The sequence below is a fragment of the Pan paniscus genome, chromosome 2 (genome assembly GCF_029289425.2).
Source record: "Pan paniscus chromosome 2, NHGRI_mPanPan1-v2.0_pri, whole genome shotgun sequence".
Lineage (NCBI taxonomy): Eukaryota > Metazoa > Chordata > Mammalia > Primates > Hominidae > Pan > Pan paniscus.
Genome location: NC_085926.1, coordinates 14,572,227 through 14,593,227, shown reverse-complemented (window position 1 = coordinate 14,593,227; position 21,001 = coordinate 14,572,227). Strand labels below are relative to the sequence as shown.

At 50.9% G+C, this 21,001-nt stretch overlaps 1 protein-coding gene across 2 annotated transcripts in view; it reads left to right on the top strand.

Moving 5' to 3' along the window:
• The first annotated feature begins 8,318 nt into the window (after positions 1-8,318).
• Positions 8,319-21,001, top strand: part of GRIP2 (glutamate receptor interacting protein 2) — a 111,615-nt gene continuing 98,932 nt past the window's right edge. For both annotated transcript variants that reach the window (XM_034955874.3, XM_063602190.1), the window contains exon 1: positions 8,319-8,432. In XM_034955874.3, coding sequence (XP_034811765.2) covers positions 8,378-8,432 — 55 coding nt within the window. In that variant the 5' untranslated portion in view covers positions 8,319-8,377. The remainder of the gene's footprint in view (positions 8,433-21,001) is intronic.

Here is a 21,001-nt window from a genome sequence, read left to right as displayed (position 1 = left end):
AAACTTCATTTATCATATGATCTATCAATTCCACTCTGAGTTATCTCTACAAGAGAAATGAAATCTTATGGTCATGAGGCAGGAGGCAGGACTTTACTCCAGACCAGATTGAAGATTGGCTAAAACAGGGAAAAGGTGAAAAATCACCTCTCCAAAAGACATACCCAGTGCCATGTCAGTTTACCATTAACATGGCTATACCCAGAAGTTACTGCCCCTTTCCATGACAGCAACCCAGAAGTTACCACCCCTTTTCTAAGAAAATTCTGAATAATCTGCTTGTTAATTTGCATGTAATTAAAAGTGGGCAGAATTGCCCCTGAGCTGCTACTCTCACGAGCTTTAAAAATGCTGCCTCAATAAAGCTGTTTTCTTCTACCACCAGCTTGCTCTTGAATTATTTCCTGAATGAAGCCAAGAAGTTTCCTGGACTAAGCCCCAATTTGAGGCTCACCTGCCCTGCCACAGCCACACAAAAAACTGTACATGAATGTTTATAACAGCTGAGATGGGGAGTTTTCCGGGTTTTAATTCAATTGTTCAGTGATATCCTTGAGGACCCAGTTCTTTCTTTCTCTCTGCTTCCTAATCACTAAAAACTGGAAATAACCGAAACTGTCATTCAGTTGGTGAATGGACAAACAAACTATGGTACATCCATATGATGGAATATAACTTCACAATTAGAAGGTATATTAGTCCGTTTTCTGTTGCTTATAACCAAATACCTGAAACTAGGTAATTTATAAAGAAAAGAAATTTATTTCTTCCAGTTCTGGAGGCTGTGAAGTCCAAGGTTGAGGGGCTGCATCTGGTGAGGGCCTTCTTGCTGGTAGGGACTCTTTGCAGAGTCCCAAGGTGGTGCAAGGCATCACATGGCAAGGGGCCGAACGTGCTGGCTCAGGTCTCTCTTCCTCTTCCTATAAAGCTCCCAGTCACACCCCTATGATAACCCACTAAGCCATTAACTCATTAATCCATGGATGGATTAATCCACTTGTGAGGACAGAGCCCTCATGACCCAATCACCTCTTAAGGACCCCATCTCTCAATACTGTCACATTGGGGATTAATTTCAACATGAGTTTTGGAAGGGACAAATATTCAAACCACAGCAGAAGGAATAAACTACTTTCATCTACAACAACATGGATGAATCACAAATGCATTATGCTAAGTAAAATAAGCCAGACTGAAAAGGCTCCATACTGTATGATTCCATTCTGGGAAAGATATGACTGTGGAACCAGTAAACAGATTAGGAGTTGCCAGGAGCTGGGGGTGAGAGGAGACGTTGACTACAAAGGGGCTTGGGAGAATTTTAGGAGCAGTCAAACAGTTCTATATGTAGATGGTGTGGTGACTACACCAATGTATACATTTGTCAGAACTCACAGAACTGTGCACTAAAGAGGGTGAATTTTACTTTATGTAAATTATACCTTAATTTAAAAAAATTACTAAGCTGAAAACTTAGATTTTAAAACACCAAACTCTTTCTAGATAAAGTCTATAAAAATCCATGTGAGACAATAGAGGTAAAACAAAGGAAGAAACAAAACAAGCTTGGTTATGTGATGTAAGTCATAAAAATAATTTTTAAAAGTGGACATTTAGGCAACACTTACTGTGTGTCAGGCTTTGTGCCAAGCAGTTTGCTCACATTGGCTCATTTCATCTTCATGGCCAGTCCCAGAGCTAGGGAGGTAGGTTCCTATCTTATATATGAGACCACCAAGGCATAAAGAAGTCAGGAAACTCGCTCAAAGCCGGACAACTAGAAAGTATCAGAGCCAAGCCCGGCAGCCACTCTCTCTGGCTCCTGGTGGATCACCTGAGGTCAGGAGTTCGACACCAGCCTGGCCAGTGAGGTGAAACCCTGTCTCTACTAAAAATACAAAAAATTAGCCAGGCATGGTGTTGCATGCCTGTAATCCCAGCTACTTGGGAGGCTGAGGGAGGAGAATCGCTTGAACCCGGGAGGCGGAGGTTGCAGTGAGCTGAGAGCACGCCACTGCACTCCAGCCTGGGTGACAAGAGAGAAACTCTGTCTGAGAAAAAAAAAAGAGAGAGAGAGATACACATCTTTCTTAACCACAGAGCCTCCAACGAGTCACTTTCCCATGTTCAGCCTCAGTTTTGCCATCTGTGAAATGGAGCTGTTAGCATCCTTTCTTCTTTCATGGTTTTCGAAGAAAAGACCATGATTGGCTTTAAAACAAACAAACAAACAAACAAACCTCACAAATGTGAGAGAGTAAACAGAGATGGTTTTAGACATTTCTGGTCTCCTCTCAAGTATGAAATCTGTTTATTTAAAGACATTTCTCTGGAGATGTTTAGCGCACCCCCATGGGCACTGAGATGGGTTAAGGTCAGGAAAGCAAGGCAGTTTTTGATGCCCCCATCTAGACGGGCAAAAAACAACCCCACAGATGTCCCAAGATGGAGAAAAGGAGATATTCCAGGACTCCTCGGCATAAAGTCTTCTGTGGGTTAAAAGGAATCGTGGTTGGGTGAGGCCCTGCAGCCTGAGGAAGGGTGAGATCTCTGAGAGCAGGTCCACTGCATAGACTGCCAACAAGAGGGCGAGGCAGGGATCGGGCCTTGGTTTTGCTGAGTAAAATGTGCAGGTTTGCTGTCAGAGCTAAACTGCAGGGGCTGACAACAGAGAAGCTAATTCTGGCCCCCGCATCCTCCTCCTCACCCTCCCCAATCTGTGCTGGGCCTCTTCCCTGAATAACTGTGGCTGAACTGATATTTAGAGAATAGTAATTTCCGTCCGACTCAAAAGCTGGGCTGCCTGGGGCTCCTCCTGAGCCCTTGTTCTGGCCCAGACACTAGAGGCTGCTGTTTCGAAAAGGTAGTCAGGCTATGCTTTCCACATGATTGCCTGGTGGTGATGTGAGAGGAGAGGAGGCAGCTTCCAGCTTCAGGAGCTGGAGGGGAGGTGAAGGGCAGCCTCTATTTCCTTTCACTTCTCAGCCCTGACTGGACCACACAGAAAGCATCAGACTCGAGGGAAGCAGGACAGGAGAGGGCACCTGGGCCCCCATTCTTGCTCTGCCCCACCTCACTGAGTGGCCTTGGATGAACCATGTTGCAGCCCCTGTCTCATCTGCATTTGGCAACAGCTGCAGAATCATCTTGGAACGAGGTTCCTTCCAGCTCTAGGTGCCTGGGATGCCTTTCATCGAATGTCCCAGGCCCCTTACCTGCTTGTATCTCAGCCACACTGCAAGGTTGGGGGTTACAAGTCCCACTTTAAAGATGGATAAACTGAGACTTGGAGAGGTGCAATGACTTGCCTGAGGTCAAGTAGCAAATAAAATGTTCCATTAGGATGTGAGCTCTGTGACAGCAAGGATTTTCATCCAAATCAATGATGTACTCAACACAAAGTACAGTGCCTCCCATGTAGCAGATGTTCAACAAATACCCAGCGAGCGAATGAATGGAACAGTGGAGCTGGGAGCTGGGATTTGGATCTGCAGCTGGGCGACTCCGAAGCTTTTGCTCTTTCTAATGCTCAACATGTTCTCCAGGTAGACCTATTGAAAATATGTGGATTATCTTTTTTGGAAGAGGAAGGACATATAAAAATATACAATATGGGTTGCCTGATAGCAATCATCAGGGAAGGAGCAAAGTGAAAGCTCAGGGTAATGGGGAGGCCAGTCCCGGACTTACAGCTTGAAAAGAGAAGCGAGGTGTGAGGCCTTGTACATGAGCTTAAACCAGAATGTAAAGGCTTTTCTGGAGCTCTGCTGGGTCCTGCAGTAATTGCAGAGTGATTGTCAGTGCATAATTGCATGCAAATGTCCCCCAGAGAGCCCGCTGGCACCAGGGCGATTACCCTTGAACAGGGACCTCAGAACTTTTGTGATCTCTCACTCCTATTGATAAAACTATTTGGGAACATATGCCCCCAAAATGTGTACGCACTTGTAAACTGAACATATGTACCATTGTCAATCCATATATTAAATACCAGTAAAGCTTCCTTTCTTTATAATTTTAGATAATAAAAAGAAAGATAAGTAGTAATAGTTCCTTCCTGCACCCCAGTGGTTTGGCTCAGCATCTCCTCCCTCACCAGACCAAGTTGTGCCTGGCCCCCTCCAAAGGCCGGCAGGTTCCTGGGAAGTGCACCAGCCCTCTCCCTCCTCTCCCCAAGGAGCCCTGGCTGGGGGCCTGGAGGCCAGGCTGGGGCTGAGCTCCTGCCACCTCTTGGTGAATAAGCTTGGCTGAGCTTGGTTGCTGCCTGCGACAGCTCTTACAGTCCTCACCCAGCCTCCCGCACAAGGTCATGCTGAGATTCACTCAGAGGCCGTAGGGTGCAGTGGGGAACACACCCTGGGCACCACCAAGACAACAGCAACCAAGGAGGCCTTCAGATCAGCTGGCACTGCTTTCCCTGCAGCCGTGGTTCCTCAGGTGCCCCTCCCATTTCCACGATATTAATACAACTAATCATAGTGGCAAACACTTACATAGCACCTCCTGTGAGTCAGGCACCAAGAGCTTTACATGTATTGACTCATTTAATCTGCACAACAACCTTATCAGGGAGGTAATTTTAGTATCACCATCCCTATTTCACAGATAACAAAACTGAGGAATAGTTCAGGAACTCACCAGAGGCCACACAGTTTGGAGGGGATTTCAGACCAGAGAGCCAGTTTCCTGTGATTTCTCCTCCTATTTCTTTTTTTTCTTTTTTAAGTTCCAGGTACATGTGCAGGATGTGCAGGTTTGTTACATAGGTAAATGTGTGCTATGGTGGTTTGCTGCACCTATCAACCCATCACCTAGGTATTAAGCCCAGCATGGATTAGCTCTTTTTCCTGATGCTCTCCCCTCAGCTTCTCCCCTATTTCTATTCCTCTGATTACATCTTCCTGTTATGGCCCCATCACCGCTACCTTTTCCCTTTGTCCACTGCTCTTGCTGCCATTCTAGCTACTATTCTTATTATATGATCCCCTCAAACACTGGGCTTCTGTTTGCACCTTCTCCCTTTACTCTCCCTACCTGATGGCTTCGTCTCCTCCTTCATTCCTCCCCTTCCTACTGCAGTTCTTCCTATTCATGTCACCATTCTTTTTCTTATCACTATTCTGAATAGTACCTTTCCCAGTATCGTTCCTCTTCCTACTACTACTTCTTCTATCCCTCCTCCTGGTAACTGATTTCCTCTCTGACTCCTCCTCAGCCCTGTTGCATTTTCTCTTACTACTTCCTCTATTCATCGGACATCCTCTGTTACTCTTCCTCCTCTTCCTTCCTCTAACGCTTTCTTTCCTTTCATGGGTTTCTAGAAGAGCTGCAAATTCTTTGTCACTCCTCCCATGAGAGGTGGGGTTCCCCCGCCCTCCCCTGGAATCCAGGCAGCTTATGACTGCTTTGATGGATACCGGATGGCGGGAAGCGCTGGGACACGATTTCTGAGGCTAGGTCATCCAAGGGGATGCAGCTTTCACCTTGCAGAGCTGGAACACTCGCCCTTAGAGCTCAGCCCCATGTAAGAAGTTTAACTGCTCCGAGGCCACCATGCTGTGAGAAAGCCCAGGCCACATGGAGACACTGTGGTAGGCACTGGGACAACTGTTCCAGCTGAGTCCAGCCTTTGAGTCATTCCAACTCAGATGCCAGGCACCAGTGAGTGAAGACCCTCCAGATGATTCCAGCCCCCAGCTATTGGATCAGCCCCAACTCCACCCCACTCCACCCTCTGAGTCTTCCTAGCTGAGGCCTTAGCCCATGTGGAGCTGAGACATATTCTTTCTGCCTTCTGTGCCCAAATTTTAACCCCTAGAGCTCACGACCGTAATAAAGTGATTGTTCTATGGCACTTATGTTTAGAGGGGCCTGTTATGCAGCGTTAACAGGACCCCCGCCTCTTCTCATGGGGGGTTCCTGGGCCAGCACCCTGCCCTCCTAACTGGTCTCCTTTGCTGGGGCCTCCTTTCCTGGCACTGGTATCTTCGCTTCTCCCATCAGCAGTTCCAGCTCCGTCATCCTCAGAGCAGTGGGCATCCTAGCTGTGGAGGCCATCAATCTAAGTGCAGACAGGAGTGATTCACAATGCTGCTGCCGGGGGAGGCTCACTTCCTTGTCAGAGCTCACAGCCATTAAGACAAGCTCTGGAGTCAGCACTCCTCAGACTCAGGCCTGCCTGCTGATCTGCCCCTCCCTTACTCAACCTCTGGGCCCTGCACCCTGCTTACTAAAGTGGTTAATAATTCAGGATGAATACAGGGCTGCAATGTGACCCATCGAGGGTCTTAGGAACATAAATAAGAGACAAGCATATTGATGGACTTTGTGAGCAGCACTGTCTGGGGATGCTGTGGAGCTAGGCAGATCTGGGTTCAAATGCCCATTCTGCTACTCCTGGTGGTGTGACCTTGGGAAAGATATTTAAACTGTCTGAGGCCAAGTGTCTTCATTTGTGAAATGGGGCTAATTATACCAACCTTGAAGGATTATTGGGGACCTGAGATAATTCCCTTCATTACGAAAGTGGAACTTCTGCATGCCAAAGTTTGGATGGCTTCACTGACAGTATGAAGATGCCTGGGATTCCACCGCTGAACTCTCTTTTGGAACACAAGCAGCTGGGTCAGCTCTACTCAGCCCTGTTAGGGCATTATGATGATCCCTAGTTTGCAGATGGGGGGTCTGAGGTTCAAAGAGACAAGGTGATTTGCCCAGAGACAGTCAATTTAAATGTGGCAAACCCAGCGTTCAAGCAGAGGCTGCTTGCTTTCCTCCCAACCCTAACAGGGGTTATCATGTGATCTGCACTGACCACCAGGGTCATATTTCACTGTGCTGTTGACCAGCAAGACCCTCTTCCTCTCTAAGCCAGAGCAGGGAGAGACAGCATCCTGGCATATAGGCTGACTTGACTGGGTGGGAGGAGGCAGCCTTTACTAAGGTATAAACACTTTAAATATTGTTAAAATTTGTCTATTTTAAAATTTCAACTTATTTTTTGTGTAGATAATGCATTTCTAGGGTTCAAAATTTCAAGAGGCACAAAGGGGGATTCAATGAAAACTGGGCCTCTCCTACCTGCTCCTGGCCTCGTGAGTCTTCTTTTAGAGAGGGCCAGTGTTTCCACTAGAGATAGTTCCCCACAGATCTGAGCAAATATGAATGCAGCTTTCCTTCCTTTCTGCACGTTATAAATACTGTTCTTCACTTTGCCTTTCTCACTTAACAAGGCACCTCAGAAATGGCTCCCCATTGGGACACAAAGAAGGCCGTCCTCCTTTTCAGGGCTGTGTAGTACTCCATTGGCTGGATTTGTGTGTGTGTGTGTGTGTGCGCGCACACACACACACACACACCTGTTCTCTACTCATTCCCTTGGAGAAAGCAAATCTGACTTCTGAAGATAGGTGTTTCTGCTCCATCCCCAGGTGGTTCATTCCCACAGCCTCTGAAATCAGATGAGCTCAGCTGCCTCAGCCTGGTGGAGGGAATCATTATTATCTCCACCACTCCAGCCTTTGCTGTGTGTTCAAACACAAGCTGTGCCCTCTCTGGGCCTCTTAGGCCTCATCAACAAGATGCAACCCTGAGGCCTCCTTCCCAGGACAGAGCTGAGGGCTCCTCTGGAGGGTCCTAGATCACTGTTGCCTCTTACAAGCCTGAGGCCAAGGGGCACTCACTCAATTGATTGATTTTTTTCAGTAACTTATTTACATTTTCCTTCACCCATTTACTCACTTATTAATTTACTCATTGATAAAGGCACTAATTCATTCATTCATTCACTCTCCCATTCACTTATTGACACATTTATTCAGGCCTTGATCCACTCACTCGTACATTCCTCCATTCATTCATTCGCCCATTCACTCACTTATGCACTCATCCATATACCTGTGTATTCACTCACTTATGCGCTGATTCATTCATTCACTCACTTATTCACATATTCATTCATTCACTAATTCGTGGTGATTAGAGTCATTTGGGTATGAGTTGGAGAGCCCTGGGGTGGGGGAGACTGAGGACGGTGTGTGAGGCCGCTGGATGTCAGCGAGGGTGCGAGACGGCTGGGGCGCCTTCGGGCTCCCCTCCAGCCGTCCTCCCCGCGCCCGCCCCCACCGCCATCCCGCCCCCGGCGCCCGGGAAAGCGCGCGCTCGAAAAGCGTAGCTGCTCAGCCGCGGGCTCGGGAGCCGGAGCGGAGCGCCTGGCGGCCGCCCCGGCACCCCCACCCTCGGCGGCCGCCCATGCCCGCGGCGCCCTGGGCCCGCGGCCCTCCCCAGCGCTGCGCTGCGCCGCCCTGCCCGGCGGGGGCGGGGCCGGGGCCGGGGCCGGGCTGCCGAGGCCGGGCCGGGCCGCAGGGCGGCCGCGGGGATGCGGGGCTGGCGGAGGAACCTCGCGCTCTGCCTGCAGCGGCTGCCGGACGAAGGTAAGACGCGGCCGCTGCCCGGCCGGTGAGCGCGGGCGCGGCGCGGGGTGCGGAGGGCGGACCCAGAGCTGAGCTGGCCCGGGGCGCACACGCCTGGGGCGCCGGGGAGGGTCCCCGCGGGAGGCGAAGACAGGCGCCGGCACCCGAGGCGCAGGAGGGGGTCCCAAAGTGGGGAGCCTGGAGGATCACCTCAGGACGCGAGCTGCGGAGCGGAGCCTGGTCCCGGAAAGCCAGCAGTGGGGCCCACGGGGCGCGGGAGTGTGGGACCCGGGGCAGGGCGCCCGCCGGGGGCTGGAGCGAACGGTCTGAGCCCTCGAGGGGGCATCCACCGGCCCGGCCGGCGGGTCGGGCTCCTGGAGGGAGCCCTGGCTTGGCGAGGCGGCCACGTGCCTCACCTGCTCCCTCCAGCCAGCCTGCCGGGTGTCGGGAGGTGGCCGCGCTCACGGTGGGGGTCCTTTGGCCCCCGAGGCTGCGGTCCGTCGCACCCAACTTTCCTTTGAACGCCCGGCGCCACCCCCATGCCGACCCCGGAGTCCGCGGTTACTCAAAGTTGCGAGGAGGCCAGGGAGGGGGCTGACTCGCCGCACTGCCCCCTGCCCGGGCCTGCCCCTGCCGCAGCGCTGCGGCTCAACCCCTGCGCCGGGCCGCCCAGGCTGCTCCCCGCGTACCTGTTGTCTGACCGCGAGGGGGCGGGAGGAGGAAGGAGGACCCGCGCCTGGGTCCTGCCACTGCTGAGGAAAAGTTTGGATTTGGTGCTAATGAAGAATTTCCAGAACTGGGAGTCGGGGGCAGGGTGAGGTCACAGTGGTGGCTGCTCACCCGCTGCTCACTTTGGGGGGCATAATGGCTGACTTCGAGGCCCCGCAGACTGTGCACATCGCCCCTGCCTTTGACCTTCACAATCACCCCCTTAGGAGGGCGCTATTTTTCTTTCGCTTTGCAGATAAGGACACTGAGCCTCAAAGAGGTAAAGCCCCTTGCCCAAGGTCACACAGCCAGCAGGTGGTAGAGCTGCCCGGGAACCTAAATCTATGTGACCCGCAAGCTTTTAGTAGTTTCCAGGCCTCCCACCTTCTTCCAGTCTGCCCCCCAGGTTGGGCCTCTCTCAGTCTAGTGGGAAAGTTTCCATTTCCAGCCCAGGCCCAGAGCTCCTGTGTGGGACTTGGGGGAGGGCGGAGGAAGACGGAGAGAGCTGGTCCCTGCCCCTCCTGTCCTGTCCCAGGGCCAAGTAGGGTCTGTCATCTCGGCCCCACTGAGGTCCTGGGTTGTGAGGGGTTGCAGGCAGAGCCCGTGGAGGGTCTTGCTTAGACAGCCATTAAGCCTTAGCCAGTGCCTCAGACCCTGGTGGGCCTATAGGTGTGCCCAGCGAGGGAGCAGACCCTCCACTCGTCGCCTGACCTGAGTTGGTGCGGATGGAGCAGCTTTAGGGTAGAGAGGGTGCCTAGGTTTCCTTCCCTGAGATTGAGGGAGGAGGCAGGGGAGAAGGGCTGCCAATAAGGAGGGGGGCGGTGTCTTGGAGGAGTGCCTCTACTCAGCGGAGCCGCCCCCAAGGAGCAGGGCTAATTAAGAAGGAAATCTCGCAGAGCCAGGTGCCCACCACTAACTTTCGTCTGAGCATGCCCCGTGATCTTGGACAAGCCTCTCTCAGGCTCACTTTCTGCCTCTTTAAAGGGGTGGGGGGCAACCTGTCCTGTTGGGGCCCTAGGAAGGATGAAATGAGGCCCCCTGGCAAAGCACACAGTCCAGAACAGGCTTGGAAGTGGGGGCTGTAATGTCCTGAGAGGGACTATGTAGCTCTCTTGCTCTTGACACCCCCTGCCTCGTGTGTGTGTTCGTGTGTGTGTGTGTGTGTGTGAGAGAGAGAGATGGGTGAGGCAGGTGGATGGTGTGTGCAGAGTGCGTGGAGACATGTGGGTGGCGTGTTTGAGATGCATGTGGGTGTGTACAAGGCATGTGTGTGACATGTATGAGGCATGAGAGTCTTGTGACACCAACAATGGCTTTGCCCACACTGAACACATCTCTTGAGAGAAGGCCAGTGCCTTCCTCAATGCCAGGAGGTGCCCCACATTTGAATTTTCCTTGGAAAATCTGAGTTGGGCTTGATCCTTGAGCTCCGCACTAAATCAGAGGGTGGCTGGTGTATCCACCCGCGCTGGCAGGAAACTACTATTTTAAAAAGGCAAAATCTCCGGCTTTCTCTGGGCCACAGGAAAATTAGTCCCCGTGGGCTGGGTCTCACATGAGAGGTTTGGAGATGTGAGTCCTGCTTGACAAGAGGTTGTGGGGAGAGGTCAGCCAGGCCCAGGAGTGACAGGGATAGATGCAGGGACGGGGCCATCCACCTGGCATCTCTCAGAGAGGGGCCCCAGCCAGCGGGAGGGATGTTTTGAACAAGACCAGCTCATCTGCCTACACGTTGTATAATTTAAGGCCTCAACAAAGAGGAGCGGGCTTTAAGACCAGACTCATGTCCTTCTTAAGTCCCTCTGATTACTAACTATGTGACCTTGGGGAAACTACTTAATTTTTCTGAGCTTCAGTTGCTTTCACCTGTAAAGTTGGAGGGGCCGCCTCGCGGGGTGGTCAGAAAGAGTCAATGCTAACATATCCTAGCACAGGAACCAGCACATAATAGGTGCTTAAGAAATGCCAGTTCTGTTCTCCCTTTCTTGATTATTATATCTGATTTAACTTCAGATTTGGAGAAATGATCTGATGCATTGTTGGGCTGGTTGGTCAGAGGAGAACTCAGGGCTCAGGGTGGATTTCTGGGTCATGAGTGGCCAGCTTGAGATGTTCCACTGCTAGGGTTTGGGGGGATCCAGTAGGTTTGTGTCTACCATGTGGCTACTTGAATTCATGGCCTACTGTTGCCCAGTGAGAATGGACAAGACACACCACAGACTTACATAGCACATGTGTCAGAATCACTCACACAGGGTTTAGAATCTTAAACAGCAGTCATCTGCCTTGAAGAGAGACACATGTAGCTGCTGGGATTGGGATACTCTGTGATTCTTGCTTTATGACGTTTTTGAGTTGTGTATGTATGTGTGTCTGTGTGTGTGTGACTGTGTTTGTGTGTGACTCCACACTTCCCAAGCACTGGGCACCTTGAACTTCTGTTATCTGAGGGATTGGGGGTAACTTGAAGCTAAGGACAGGCTTTTATTTTTCTGATTGTGCAGAGACCAGCTGGAGCTGACAGACACACACACACACACACAAACACAGAGAGAGAGAGAGAGAGAGAGAGATAGAGAGAGAGACTTGTGCTTCAATGACCCTCCCCCTTGACATTTTCTTTCTTTTATTGCAGCAAATGCTTCCAGAGGACCCCTTTCCAACTCCCCCTCCCCAGGCTCTGGCTGGCCTCTGTGCACAATCAGAAAAATAAAAGCCAGTCCTTAGCCTCAAGTTGCCCCCAATCCCTCAGATAACAAAAGTTCAAGGTGCCCAGTGCTTAGGGAGTGTGGAGTTGAGGGCGGCAGCAAATTCCTATCGGGGAGACTGCTCAGAGGAGGAAGGCGCTGCGACCCAGTTGAGAAGGTCAGATTTCCACCAGCAGATTCTTCCTGTGGTGTGGCCTGATTAATTTCCCTCCTTATGCTGGCCCTTTCTGTCTCTAATAGACCCTTGGAATGTTAGCCAGAAGTGTTATAGAAGTCATCAGATCCAACCCTCTTATTAGAGAGATGGGGGAAACATAGATGCAGCAAGAAGGAAACAACTTTTCATTCATGCAACAAATATTTACTGGGCCTTGTTCTGGGTGTTGGGGGATAAAACTGTGAACAAGAAAAAGATCCTGTGAAACAGAGTTTACATTCTAGAGGGGGAGACAAAGAACAAGTGAACAAATAAATGTGAATGGAGAGTTTCAGAGAGTCATCAATGATATGAAGACAACACAGGAATACAGGGTGATGTAGAAGAGAGTCCCGCGGGAGGGTGCTTCTATAGCAGGATGGCCTAGGATGATCAGGGAGGCATCCCTGGAAGGTGACTTTGAGCTGGCACTAAAGAGTGAGAAGGCCCAGCCACACCAAGAGCAGAAGGAAAAGCAAGGCAGGCAGAGGGAACAGCAAATATAAAGAAAAGCCCTGGTCTTCAGGGGGTTGTGTGGGGAGGACAGTTTGACCTGTTGGAGGAAGAGAAAGAAGAATTGAGGAAGGGAGAGAATGATAAGGTTGGAGGAATCAGATCATGAAAAGTCAGATCAGCGTAGGACCTTGACTGCCAGGGAAAGGAGTGTGGATCTTATTGTGATGGGAGCCCTTGAAGGAGGAGCTCGGAGCTCTTGGGAGACCAAGAGCTTGGGCTAGCTCCGAAAATGACCAAAGTTTTGGGTGATAGAGATGGTAGTAGGGAGTGGCATCCCAGGCAGAGAAACAGCATGAGTAAGGGGGTGGAGGTGAGAAAGCTGTGGGAGATAAAAGGCTGTCAACGTAGTTAACCAAAGGCTTTGAAGTCTTGGGTTGGGGTGGGGATCTGTCCAGGGTGCTGATAGGCACATCCGGCATTTCTGCAGTTATGGACTGTTAAGGGAGCATGGTTGTGTGTGTGCGTGTGTGTGTGTGTGTCCCCCTGTGGTACCCAGCTAGCTGATGTGTCCCTATGCCGGTTACCTAGGAGACAACGGGAAGACGATAAGGCGGCTTTTGATTGGCTCCTCACTCCTGCTGCTCATTTCCCTGTCAGAACCGCAAGCAGAGGTTACAAATGGTCCATGAGGTCATGCCAAATGCTGGAAGGGGAGCCATGAATGTTCATTGCCCCAGGTCCTGTGTGTGTTTGTGTGTGCTTGTGTTTGTGTGTGGTTTCCAGTGCGTGGGTGCATACACACTTCCTGAACAAAGCGGCATCTGGAGCTAATGCACTTCCTGCTGTGAAACATCTGCTCATTGCCTTAAATCAGGTAGTGGGGGCCCAGATAAATTTACAGAGGACCAGTTAGACTTTGGAAGGAATCTTTTGTTTGGGTTTAATAACTGCGGTGTCAACACCGGAGCTGATTTTAAATGTCTCCTTGTACCTCCAAAAAATGCAAATAAAGCTTTGAATGGTGGAAGTCATTTCCCATGCCATAGATCATGATGTCAGCATGCAGAATTGCCCCCCACAACCCCCACCCCAGCCACAAATAGTGATATAGATTGTAGACTTGTTTTTCTTACCCTCTCCTTTAAAATCATCTCTTTTGCTTTTTCTTTGTGGGTAAAAGGACAAGGAATCTACACTCTAATTTGGCTTAGAAAGGTGGTGGAGAAACACAAAACCCATCAAAGCGATTTCTTTGCAGTTGGCTTTCTAAGGCAGCAGCCTGGGTAGGCTTGGAAAATAATTTTTTTTAAAAAAACCAAAACACATAAAAAAAGCCTCAGGGCTGCAGAAGATTTAGCATTCTCGGTCTCTCTTCCACCTGCCCTGCCTCCACTTTGCAGGGGTTGGCAGATGATGCAGTTGGTGAGGAAGGAAACGAGAATTCCCCCTCGCATTCTTGGCTTCTCTGTCCTTGGCTCAGGTTTTAGCATGCCATGCATGAGCCTTCTCTGCCTCTTCCCTGCCATCCTAATGGGGATTTTTTTTCCCCATTGGAAAAAATTATCATATGCCTTCCACCCAGCTCCCTATTTCTCATGTCTCTTCCACCACTGATCAGAGATGTTTTATCTGAAACACATATTGGAAGGTGGTTTTCACCTGTTTACACATTGCTTATTATGCTCCATTACTTACAGTAAGGTCTCAGGCTTTAATGCCTTCACCCAAAAGATGAGTGAAGGGGACCCCAGGGCCTTTGCACTTGCTGTTCCCTTTGCTGGATTGATCTTCCACTGGTTCAGTAACTCACTTCATTTAGATCTATGCAGCTGGCTGGGCGCAGTGGCTGCTCCTATAATCCTAGCACTTGGGAGGCCAAGGCAGGTGGAATTGCTTGAGCTCAGGAGTTTGAGACCAGCCTGGGCAACATGGCAAGACCTTGTTTCTACAAAAAAATTTAAAAAATCAACTGAGTATGGTGGCGTGTGCCTGTAGTCCCAGCTGCTCAGGAGGCTGAGAAAAGAGGATTACTTGGGCCTGGGAGGTTGAGGCTGCAGTGAGTCATGATTGTGCCACTGCGCTCCAGCCTTAAAAAAAAAAAAATCTATACAACCGTCCCCTCCTCAGAGAAGCCTTCCCTAATCATCCCACATAAGATAGCAGTCCTTTGGTCCTATGAGTTTCCTATTCCTGCCAGCCCTTTGCACTGCTGGGTTTTATGTTAAGTGCTCATATATCACCTTTCTCTCCGTCTAGTGAGTGCTGTGAGGAGTGTGCTTGTGTCTATTTTGCTTTCCACTGTATTCCCGGTGACTAGTATATTGCGTGGTACACAGTAGGTGCTCAACAGGTATTTGTGGAGTGAGGGAGTGAGATGGGCCTGGGGACAGTGTTGAACCAGAGAATGTGGGCCTTATGGGTTTCTGGTTCAACTACCAGAGTTTCTGATTTTTCTAGAGAAGCTAAAAATCTAGAGTTTAACATACTGTCTCTCTCAATTTTAAAAATGTTAACCACCAATCTAAACAAAAAGCCCTAAGGGTCAAACGCACTCCCTTTTGAGCTGGATTTAGCCCAGGAGTCCCTACTTTGATGCCTCTGATACTCAAAGCCCTGTGATTGGCTGCAGTAACCTTTCTTCCCTCCTTACCTGCCAGAGGGCTTGCTCCTTCCTACCTCAGAGCCTTTCTCAGGCAGCTGCCCCTGCCTGGAGTTCCTCTCCCATCCTCTTCTTCACCCTGTAAGTGGTGGTTTCCTCCAGTTCTGACCCCAAGGCCAGGCCTGTGGGTGCAGCTTCCTGTTGTCCCTGCTAACATGACAGAATTAGCCCCTCTCACTTTGTTGGAACAAAGGCATGTGCTTGTATCTCCGTCACTGGATATAGAGCCTCATGGGGGCAGGGACCCCGTCCCATTCCTCCTTGAGTCTGAAGTGCCCATCTCAGAAGCCAGCATGCAGTAGGTGCTCACTAGGTGAGTGGTGAATGAAATAAAGAAGAGAAGGGGGAGGAAGCAACCTTTGCGAGCCAGGCCCTGGGCTGCCCCTGTGCACATCCGGCCCTCACCATGGCCCCGCCACGAGGATGCTGAAGCTCAGGGAAAATGGCTTGGCCGGAGCTGCTGGTCTGCAAGGGGCAACCCGCGGAGCCAGGCAGCCCCTCCCTGCGTGTGTGCATCTCCATCCCACTTGCTCTGTGGCTGTAGCACCCACAGGGCCACACCAAGGCTGGGTGGGTGTCTCAGACAGTGCCTGAGCCAGGAGCATAAGTCTGTGGTCCTTCCCAACTCTGTGAGTGATCCCCGTGGTGACTGTCTGACCTTTCGGGGCCTCAGTTTCCTACACAGAAAAATCAGAAAATAGCTCTGTCCCAAGGGGATGCTGTGTGCATCTAATTTTTAAAAATGGAAGAGAAAGTGGTTTGAAAGTGCAGGCGGCTCATACCTGTGGAAGTCCCTGAAATGGGTGTGGGGGAGGGGCTGAAGAGTGTGCTGGAGCAGGGGCTGCACTGATGAGAGTGTGTGAGGTGAAAAATAATGACAATAATAACAGCCAGGCGCTGGGCACACACCTGTAATCCCAGCACTTTGGGAGGCTGAGGCAGGAGGACCACCTGAGGCCAGGAGTTCTAGACCAGCCTGGGCAACATAGACATCATCTCTACAAAAGCACAAAAATTAGCTGGGTGTGGTGGCACACACCTGTAGTCCCAGCTACTCAGGAGGCTGAGGTGGGAGGATCACTTGAGCCCAGGAGTTCTAGCCCAGCCTGGGCAACGTAGTGAGACACGATCTCTACAAAAAAATACAAAAATTAGTCGGGTGTAGTGGCACACACCTGTGGTCCCAGCTACTCGGGAGGCTGAGGTGGGAACATCGCTTGAGCCCAGGAGTTCCAGGCTGCAGTGAACTGTGATTGTGCCACTGTGCTTCGGCCTGGGTGACAGGGTGAGACTCTGTTTAATAATAATAATAACAGCTAACCATTATTAATGGTTTACTCCATGCAGGCTAAGCGCTTTATATGTTAACTATTTTAATTTTCATAACAACCCTGTGAGGTAGGTACTATACTTAATCTCACTTTTCAGATGAGGAAACTGAGGCAGAAATGTTGAGTGACTTGCCTGAGGGCACACAGCAGCTAAGGGGCAAAGCTGGGATTTGAACCCAGGCTAGAGGCTGTGCTTTTAACCACTGGGAAGTGAATGAGGGCTAAGTTTTCCATGTGGCTCCTGCAGGGTCCTTTGGATGTGCTTGTCCTGGTCCTAGAGTGGCCCTGCCCTGGCCCCAAGTGGAGCTCCTCTCCCTTCCCAGGATTCACCCACGTGTTGAGTGTTGATCCCAAGAGACTGAGTCTCAGTCTGGGACTCTCCAGACAGGCCTCAGGCAAGGTGAGGGAGCGCCTCTTTCCCCAGGGAAGGAAGGCTGCCACTGGGAGTCACGCCTGCTCCCAGCCTCTGCCCTCAGTGTGGCAGCAGGTCACCGCTTCCCTACACACGTGCCCCGAGTCTGCTCTTCCTCCTGGGGCATCTGATCCATATCCCCAGAGCCCGGGGCAGGGCTGAGGGAGGGCCAGGACCCCTTAGCTCCCAGCACAGACTGGGCCAGTGTTTAGCAAGACTGTGAAAGAGACACTTGTTTCTGTACCTGCTACCCTGGGAGAGGGATAGGGACAGACCAGAGTCAGAGGCAGAGAGACAGAGCACCTGTCCTGGGAGGGCTCAGAGCAGTACTTGAGGGCTGGGGAGACCAGGTCTCTTCAGGGCCATCCTAGGCACAGAGAACAGGCAGGTCTAGGCCCCCAAAAGGCAGGGCTGCACCTTGCCAGGAGAGGAGTCACAGGGAGGCAGCAACTGCAGTGAAAGGCTTTCTGCTGGTCACAGTTGGCTAGGGATGGGCTGGGAGCTTTGAGAAGGGTGAGCCCCCCACCATCAGGGTCATGCACATAGAGCCTGCATGAGCTTTCACTGGGGGTGTGGTTTGAAAGTTTGGACTAGAGCGTAGCTCTCAACTATTTGGGCCTGGGTTGGGGTGTCTTTGTGTTGTCACAATCACAGCAGGGCTGCTGGCCTTTAGTGGGAGGGTACCAGAGATGCTATGTCTCTGGCATATCCAGGACAGTCCTGCCCAAAGAACTCTCCACCCCAAATGCCAGCAGCATCCCTATCGAGGAACCTCAATGCCTTTAGCCTCCAGAGTATGGGGGATGTTGTCAACCTGTAGTGCACCCGAGCTGTGAGAAGGGAGGCTGGCCTGCGCCTCGTGAACCATGGGGTGGCATCGTTGCTGGTTTGTCACACAAAACCCATGTTCAGGGTCATCTTGGGAGAACTATAGGAGCACTGGACCCACATGGTGACTGTGTCACTCGTTTGTGTGATGCCTTCTGTCCACTGGCCTGGACTGAACGAGGCTTGGTGATGCACACAGCAGATGGTCGTAAGTTGTCCTCGTTTGATTCTTGAGTTGCCGGAAGCGGGAGCCATGAGGATCAGTCATGTTCATGGCCCAGTGGGGAGGCCCCTAGGCCTGTGTCTGAGAAACCAGACAAGACACTGAGTCAGAGGAAAGTCGGAGTGGCTTTTGGAACAAGTATTTATCTCAGGAATGTTTTTTTCTCCATAATACAAATAATATTCTCTCAAGATGTAAGCCAAAAGCAGAGACCAATACTGTGCTCCCCAGGCAGACAAGGGTGTCAGGAACTTGGCACCTGAGCTGTGCTGGGCTGAGACCCCAGCGGCTGGGAAAATCCAGGCCAGGCTGGGCTGGGTTGGGGATGACATTAGTTTCCAGCAGTGTCCACATGTATGTGGTGACACCAGGCTTGTCCTGGCCTATCAGTGTACCAGGCAGGGGTGCGATCAGTGGAGCAGAAAATACTCAAGTGAGATGGTGGCAGCATTGTGGCTCCATGTCCTTGTTCTGGGAGAAGGGCACGAGTCAGATAGTGGTAGCATCGTGGCTCCAAGTCCTTGGTCTGGGAAGAGGATGCTAGTCAGACAGCAGCAGCATCGTGGCTCCATGGTTTTGCTCTGGGAGGAGGATCCTGGCCAAGAACCAGGATCACAGGGTTTTGGGGCCAGAATTCCAAAGAACAGGGTCAAGCAAGACACTAGACTGCAGATGGGGAAATGGAGGTAGCAGCCTATTCTTTGTGCTAGGCCACCACAAGGAGTTGGGGGAAGCGTGGCTTGCTGGGTGCCTGGAAACCCAGAGCTTCACGTCTGACATCAAACACTCCCGCCGGTGCTGGGAATTGGGGCTCCTCATATCTGGCCAGGGAAAAGAGCCCAAACCGTGAGGACAGCTAAACATGGGTCCATGTCCTGGTAGGCGACCTTGGGCAAGTTCTCTCCTCTCTGAGCCCAGTTTCTTCAGTGGAGTGTGTGGGGTCGACTGTTTAAAGAGGCTTCCCAGGGCCTGATGGCCTCCCACCCTCTTTCTTTCCCCCTCTCCTTTACCAGCTGGAGACACAGAGCCTGTCCATGCCGGTCTGCTGGCAGGAGACTCGGCCTCGGGGCTCTTTAAACTTGGATGGCACCTCCCAGGGTGGAAGCTGTGGAGCCTCAGAGCCCTGGAAGGCCCCGTGGATCATCAGCCTCTCAGGCACTTACTTCTGCATGGTCCTATCTGTCATCCTTTCTCTGAAAGTTCCCCCACCCCAACTCTGAGCTGAGCTCAAGGACCCAGCCTGGGAGCAGCTAGGACAGGCCCGAGTGTGGAGGGGGCAGAGATGCCCCTCTATGTGGAGCTGCTGGATGCGTTCACGTGGCCATTTACATTTTACTGAGCAGCCTTATTCATATTACTTAAAGTCATCCATTCAATCATTAGACTTTTTTGGGTACCTGCTATGTGCCAGACATCAGAATACAGAGCTGAAGTAGATAGACAAGGTCCCAGATCTCACAGAACAGAGCAGACAGATGTGGATACAGAGGCCCGAGAGGCTGCTGCTGCTTCCCTTCCTCTTGATGTGCCTCCTGGGCACCAGGTACTTACATCTCTTCTCTACTTTTCTTGACATCTGGTCTGCCTCAGTTTACCTACTGGGACTCACTCCTGTGTAGTCCTTGCCCTTGAATGGCGTGTACTCCCAGAAGGTCCTCAGGGTGCATGGCACTGGGAGATAGAGGGCCCACAGCTTTCTCTGAAATCAGGAGGTTGGAAAAGAAGGCAAGAGGCACGGTTTGGCTAAAACCCAGGCTCCCTTCCAGAAAGTTAGCTAACTTTTCCATTTGCTGAGTCTATAGAACTCTGAGGAAATATTCATTCTTTATTCCATTTGTTCTTTCATTGCATAAACCATTATTAAGCCCCTATTGCATTCTAGATACTTCTTTTATATCATTTCATTTATCTTCCCAGAAGCCTGACTGAGTGTAGGTCTGATTATTTCCATCTCATAATTGAGAACCTGAAGCACAGAGAGGTTAAGTCAATTGCCTAAAGATGCACTGCTGGGAAGTGGCAGAGTGGGGCTTTCACCCCAGGAATGTCTTTCTGCCAAGCCAAGGCTCTTCCTGTGTCCCCAGGCAGCTTCTCCTGGAAGTATGGTGCTCAAGATCATACAGGGAATATTAATACCACAGGAGTGATGGGGCGGGCACTCAGGGAAGGAGCGTGGAATTCTGTCTGGGGCTGGGGAATTGGAGTTGACATTTGATCTGGGTTTTCAAGATCAATTTGAGAGTTGGCCAGAAGGAAAGAGCAGGGAAAGGCATTTAAGGCAGAGGGATCAGCATGTGCAAAAGCACAGAGTGGAGAGAAGTGTGCTGTGCCCGCAACTGAGTAGTGTGACTGGCCTGTCAGCTGTGTGAGGCGCATATGTGGAGGGACGACTCTGCAGAGGTGGGTTGGGGCCAGATTGTGGAGGGCAGAGATAGCCACATCTGGCTCACAGGTGGGTCTTGTTTGACTCTGATAGTGGCTTAAAAAATCAGTTACCAGTAAGTTTTCAATGGAGTAGAACGTTCACATAAAAAAATGTAGATTTACTGCTTTCTTTGGAAGATCGGGCAACCCTGGGTTTGCATTTTTGCTTCCCCCCCGGGGGCACATTGTGGTACGCTCCACCCAGCCCCTTTATACACTTAATCACCTGCTCAGCTGGTAGAGGCCTTTGTATTTGAGACTTTGAACTCACTTGCTAGATGAATTTGAGCTTCATCCTCGTTAGGCGGTTGAAAGGTTTTCAAGCAAGAGTGACATCTTCAGAAAGCACCTGCTGGCTATTAGAGGGAGAGAAGCAAGTGGAGGCAGGGCGACCCCTGAAATGACTGCCCTTGCTGTGTTAGGAGCATTTGCTCAGCATTTCTGGGAGCCTCATTCATTCTCTCTCTACTCCTTGTAATAACCCTGCAAGGCGGGGTATCAGCCTTATCAAATGAGAGAAAAAGTCCAAATGCAGATGTGATGAAGAAAAGGATTGAAAAATTGGAAAATAAAAAGTAAAACATTTTGTATAACAAAAGAAATCATTCAGAAGGTTCAAAGACAAGACACAGATGAGGAGGAGTG